Genomic DNA, 5,956 nt, shown 5'->3' with positions numbered 1-5,956 from the left:
TAAAAAAAGTCCGTTTAAAATCGAACTCAATCTTGCTTCGTAGCTAACGTAGACGTAGCTATGGAACTCCTGTATAATGTATAAGTATTGAACTTTGTGGGGTTTGTGTCATAGCATGCCCATCTTGTAATACGTCCGTCATCAGATCGGTGATAGGAGACAACACTCCCCAATATCTCATTACTTGAGGCATATTCTTGTTTGGATACAGTGTTCTGAACATCACACAACATTGTTAATGCTGTGTTTTAAATCTTTGTCTTATACTCATTTCACTACTTACAAAATCACATTACCTACAATTTTTCTGTTTCAGTGGGTTGGAAGCATTGATTTAAATCCCAATGATCAAGCCGATGCCAACATCATTGTCAACAAAGATGATGCTTGGTTAGAACAGGTAAACTTATATGAATACAGTAATGGGCCCATTGTTGAGCAGACCAAGTATTGGTTCTTGTCGACCACTAATATGTACTGTACTCATAATACCAATTCCATTCAGTTGGGTAAAAAGATACGGGTTAGTTTATCATTACCATCTAGCACTGTGATTGGTGCTTGAGTTATGTCCACCTGTGCAAATGTGGGGGGCTTTGTCTGTCTCGTTCACTGGTATGTCCTGTATTAGAATTAAAATCATTGGGCTACTTCAAGTTTCTTCTAAAAGTTATTTGGAAAGAAGCACAATAATTGGTCCCATTGGGAATGCTCTTGTTTGCCTTGCAGAAAGTCTGGGGTTCAATTCTAGAGATGTCTTGTGTTGCTGGTCAGAGTGGGGTCTCTTTCCAGCCTTATAACTTGGGATGTATAATTAGGTACTTTAGGTGAAAGTGGTGTAAAATACTCAATAATAAAATTATTGTCCTACAGGTGTACAGGTGATTGTTTCCATAGAACTGAGAGTTCTTATTTACTTTTTTGCTCTAAATAAAATCTTGGTTTTGATAAATTTTCATTTTTTGTTTGTTCTGTTCAATTTCTGTGGTCACTCAACACAAAAAAGTTCTTTGTACTGTATGTCCTTATCTTCTTTCAATGCTCAAGTGTCTGTAAATATTTATGGGAGGTTTTGGGGGTCTAGTTTTTTTTTTTTCATCTTTCCAAAAGAAAGCATGCCACTTTAATCCTTTACTTATCCTGGTAAGTAGGTAAGTATTTCTACTGTCATTGTCTTAGTACCCAGGTATCTGAGTATTGTCCTGAAGAAAGATATTGTTTATTATTGTGCTGTTTTTATGTAAATCTTCATTTTAAATAAACATAGACATCATTGAGTATGCCCTCTTAGAACATTTTACAAATCTATTGATTTTTTTGTTTGTTATTATTGAGGTTAAAAGGACATTGTTGGTCCCAATTGATGTAAAAATGAATAGGTAAGATTTCACGTAATTACCACCTATTTTTTCCTCCTATTAGATCTTCTTAAAGATTTATAAAATAAGAAGAAAATTAATCAAATAAATCGTCATAACACCCTGATTCCACTACTTTTTTGGACACAGATAGTAATTCACCTTGTGTCATATTATGTTTAGGAGACCACAGTGTTGGCTGAGCTGAAGACGATCCTAGCTGGAGACAAGATTGATGCTGTTATCTGTGTAGCCGGAGGTTGGGCAGGTGGTAATGCTGCTGCTAAGGACTTTGTAAAGAGCGCAGATATCATGTGGAGACAGAGTGTGTGGAGCTCCGTGCTGGCTGCTACCATTGCTGCGAACCACTTGAAACCCGGCGGTCTGGTGTCTCTCCCTGGTGCTAAACCTGCTCTGGAAGGAACCCCAGGTATGTACCTACCGATGACAATAATCTTTTCACACTTTTAATGCCGCCACTGGTCGCTACTCGATTAAAGAAGCTATTCAATTGTCCTTACCAGGCTGAGTGGACCCCGAACTTCAAACACAGAGCCGAAAAAACTTCGAACCCCGGACCTCCGGAGTGCAAGCCTAGTGTGAAACCCACTCGGCCACGGAGGTTGTTTAATATTTCAACCATATTGGGCCATAAATCATTTTATAACCAATCAAGGTCGGATTGCAAACTTGGAGTAACACCCAAAAGTAGAACAAAATAAAGTCAGTTTAAAATCGAATTCAATCTTGCTTCGGAGCTAACGTAGACGTAGCTATGGAACTCCTGTATTGAACTTTGTGGGGTTTGTGTCATAGCATGCCCATCTTGTAATACGTCCGTCATCAGATCGGTGATAGGAGACAACACTCCCCAATAATCTAGGCGCACGGTAGTGCGCCAGGCCAAGTTCCAGCCTAACGCACACAGTGTGTAATATTACACGAAACAATTCGACCCATTGGTCTTTACACCAACACCATAAAGTAAAGTAATCTTTTGAAGTATGTATTTGTAATGGAAAATGCAAGATAACGATTCTTTTTTTCTTCTTCTTTCTCAATTCGATGGCAAATATTGAACCCGAGACTTTCTGCATCCCAACCTCCATTTGCAGAGTAGATAGCAGATTTTAGTAAAATTAGATTTAAAAGGTTTCTGGCATTTAATTAGATAGGGGGCACGGTTGGTCCAGTGGTAACGCGCTTGCTTGCCATGGTCCCGGGTTCGAATCCCACCATCGACAAAAATTTGTACTTGTTTTTCGATTGCAAATATATCAACGAGGTCGACGAGGGTCTTGCCATTTCATTCAGCTTGATGTTGGGGTCCGGACCCCAACACGCAAGTACTGGATGCCGTGATTGGCGTGTCCAAACGGTCACCTATCCAGAATCCCACCACACCTGACGTGGCTCAACTCAAGTGACTCACCTGCATCCAGTCTCCCCCTTAACTCTTCCAGTTGGAACTTGCGTTTCGCTTTATACTGAATGTGTCGGAGTGCCAGAGTATTGTATTTGTCCCCCAGTACTGTGATGTGTCCTCGGAGCGAGTCGCATTCCGTCTGCAAATGATCAGGAGATGTTGCGACTATTTTGAGTGTTATGGGGATCCTAAACAGTATCTGCACTTCCATACCGATTATTTTACGATTCGCACTGTGATGGAAGGCGCCCAGAAACCCAGAGTATTGTATTTGTCCCCCAGTACTGTGATGTGTCCTCGGAGCGAGTCGCATTCCGTCTGCAAATGATCAGGAGATGTTGCGACCATTTTGAGTGTTATGGGGATCCTAAACAGTATCTGCACTTCCATACCTATTATTTTACCATTTGCACTGTGATGGAAGGCGCCCAGAAACTTTATCTGTGCTCCTTTCATGTTCCTTGTCCCACTTTACCCCGTTAAATCCATGTTACCGATGTTCACCGAAGTGACCAATCGTTGGTCTCTTTGGAGCGGACGAATAAGAAACCTCAACTCTTGTCTGTAGCGGAGTTGAACGGATGGTAGAAATCGCGCTTTCTAGTCGCATTCCGTCTGCAAATGATCAGGAGATGTTGCGACTATTTTGAGTGTTATGGGGATCCTAAACAGTATCTGCACTTCCATACCTATTATTTTACCATTCGCACTGTGATGGAAGGCGCCCAGAAACTTTATCTGTGCTCCTTTCATGTTTCTTGTCCCACTTTACCCCGTTAAATCTATGTTACCGATGTTCACCGAAGTGACCAATCGTTGGTCTCTTTGGAGCGGACGAATAAGAAACCCCAACTCTTGTCTGTAGCGGAGTTGAAAGGATAGTAGAAATCGCGCATTCTATTTTACCTGAAGTCGTTTCATCTCCTCGAGCCTCGCCAGTTCGTTACAGGAGTCGTTACCGATGTTCACCGAAGTGACCAATCGTTGGTCTCTTTGGAGCGGACGAATAAGAAACCTCAACTCTTGTCTGTAGCGGAGTTGATCGGATAGTAGAAATCGCGCTTTCCATCTTACCTGAAGTCGTTTCATCTCCTCGAGCCTCGCCAGTTCGTTACAGGAGTCCAACAGACTCGTTAGCTTCCTAGGAGATCCGAAACTTTGCAACTCACTCACTAGTAGGCTGGGAGGTGTCGAGTCCGCCCTGTGGAAGTGTAAAGATTATTATAGGTAGCTCTGGAAACTGAAAGTCCTAGGAGATCCGAAACTTTGCAACTCACTCACTAGTAGGCTGGGAGGTGTCGAGTCCGCTCTGTGGAAGTGTAAAGATTATTATAGGTAGCTCTGGAAACTGAAAATGTATTGAAGTGAGCCCATATTCCCTTACCTAAGCTAAAGGACCTACTAACCTACGTACCTACTCGTATATTACATTGGAGGGGTCATTTCTTACGAAATTCCAGTGTACGGACTTCCTAGGAGATCCGAAACTTTGCAACTCACTCACTAGTAGGCTGGGAGGTGTCGAGTCCGCTCTGTGGAAGTGTAAAGATTATTATAGCTCTGGAAACTGAAAGTGTATTGAAGTGAGCCCATATTCTCTTACCTAAGCTACTACCTACCTACTACCTATGTACCTACTCGTATTACATTGGAGGGGTCATTTCTTACGAAATTCCAGTGTACGGACCCCAGAATGTAATGCCCGCCACACAAGTCAAGCGTGCTTGACAAGCAGCCTGTCAAGTGTGCTTGAACCATTGAACGTGTGTGGCGGACAAAAGACTATAAGTAACGTCCAATCTAATTGAAGTTATTCCGTTGGTGTTTGGTTCAACCTACGTACCTACTCGTATATTACATTGGAGGGGTCATTTCTTACGAAATTCCAGTGTACGGACTCCAGAATGTAATGCCTGCCACACAAGTCAAGCGTGCTTGAGAAGCAGCTTGTCAAGTATGCTTGAACTATTGAACGTGTGTGGCGGACAAAAGACTATAAGTAACGTTCAATCTAATTGAAGTTATTCCATTGGCGTTTGGTTTGCAGGGCCGTACCTATTCAGGATTTTGACGGAGTGGTCGGAGGGCGAGAGTCCAAACAGTGACTTATCGGTAAATTCATTTTACTAAAATAAGAGAGTTGTTAATGTACAGGTAAACCGAGAAAAAAAACTACCCCATCATGAAATCAGAAAAAAAATGGCCGCTAATGTTGGCTTCACTTTTTACATCCCAGCATGCAAAGTCCACCCTCCGTGAACCTCGTGAACGTTCGATGTTTTGCGCGCGACATTTCAAAATTCAAAATTTGTGAACGTGACTAACGTGAGAAGACTGAGAAGCTGAGAAGAAAAAGTGGAAACAGGTTTACTGGTAGCTGGAAAAACAGCTGAAAACTGCAAAAAGGTAAGAATATTTGATTGTTTTTACGTTTATTGGTTATTCCAGCATAGGATATCAGTTCCAAGGACGCCAAAAAAGGCTTTTTGAATGTTACCCCAAAGTCCTGAACTCTTGAATTTCAAATCAAGTACTGTCAGACAGTCTATTACTGATAAGTTTTCAGCTCTTATCTTATGAAAGTGTCTGCCTTGTAAGTGATAGGTCTTGGGTTCAATCCCCTCATTCTAATCTCAAATGAATAGATGACGTTTGTTCTTGGAATGGCTAGCTTTCTTCCTACCTGTCCTCTTGTCTTTGATTGTGGGATAAGATCTTTGTCGGGATTCCCGTCAAGTCATGAGTTAATTCAGCTGTCTATCATTTATTCACAGGACTAAATCATGAAGTTAACACAGATTCTAAATGCACATCACAGATCACGTTGGAGGAAATACCAATGGAGAGCAAAGGGTTGGCTCGTAAAGAAGCACAGTTTTGCAAAGCAAGTTCTGGATGAGCATAATATCCCATATGAAAGTGCACTTGAGTTTGTCAAGGAACCTAAGCCTGTTATGTGAGTAAATAAACAAAATAAAATCATTCAATGTAAATACCTACGTACATCATTTTAGGGAGTATTGGATACTGTAAATTCATGCAAATGGATACTGTGCTTTTTATTTTTAAATGGAACCATTTTCCCCTCAGCTTTAAAAAGACCTTTAATTTGATATATAGGTCGACCAGGTTTGGATAAGTCCTTCTATGGGGACAGACACTTTTTTTTTTA

General features: G+C 41.3%; 2 protein-coding genes and 1 long non-coding RNA gene across 3 annotated transcripts; 2 read left to right on the top strand and 1 right to left on the bottom strand.

Moving 5' to 3' along the window:
* The first annotated feature begins 60 nt into the window (after positions 1 to 60).
* On the top strand, positions 61 to 1,844 carry LOC103521770 (dihydropteridine reductase). The gene is made up of 3 exons (XM_026832292.1): positions 61 to 78; positions 317 to 523; positions 1,542 to 1,844. Exons 1-3 carry the CDS (start codon positions 61 to 63, stop codon positions 1,827 to 1,829), a joined length of 513 nt encoding a protein of 170 aa, XP_026688093.1. The 3' UTR covers positions 1,830 to 1,844.
* An 893-nt stretch (positions 1,845 to 2,737) lies between these two features.
* LOC113472519 lies at positions 2,738 to 4,445 on the bottom strand. The gene is made up of 3 exons (XM_026832294.1): positions 4,432 to 4,445; positions 3,859 to 3,985; positions 2,738 to 2,923 (listed from the first exon to the last, which is right to left on the bottom strand). The coding sequence occupies exons 1-3, from the start codon at positions 4,443 to 4,445 to the stop codon at positions 2,738 to 2,740; spliced, it is 327 nt and encodes a 108-aa protein (XP_026688095.1).
* Positions 4,446 to 5,071: 626 nt separating this feature from the next.
* On the top strand, positions 5,072 to 5,734 carry LOC113472520. Its single transcript, XR_003394786.1, has 2 exons — positions 5,072 to 5,190; positions 5,559 to 5,734. It is a non-coding gene; the product is annotated as an uncharacterized LOC113472520 (long non-coding RNA).
* Positions 5,735 to 5,956: the final 222 nt, after the last annotated feature.

This window comes from Diaphorina citri, unplaced genomic scaffold (genome assembly GCF_000475195.1).
Source record: "Diaphorina citri unplaced genomic scaffold, Diaci psyllid genome assembly version 1.1 scaffold5904, whole genome shotgun sequence".
Taxonomy (NCBI): Eukaryota; Metazoa; Arthropoda; class Insecta; order Hemiptera; family Psyllidae; genus Diaphorina; species Diaphorina citri.
The sequence above is the reverse complement of the archived record's forward strand: the minus strand, read 5'-3'. Positions and strand labels throughout refer to the sequence as shown.

Bases quoted from the DNA above. Each gene is read 5' to 3' on its own strand.
- LOC113472519 (XM_026832294.1), bottom strand. The intron at 2,924-3,858 runs GTAAGATGGAAA...GATCATTTGCAG, and splicing joins AGGAGATGAAACGACTTCAG to ACGGAATGCGACTCGCTCCG.
- LOC103521770 (XM_026832292.1), top strand. The intron at 524-1,541 runs GTTAGTTTATCA...TATTATGTTTAG, and splicing joins AGTTGGGTAAAAAGATACGG to GAGACCACAGTGTTGGCTGA.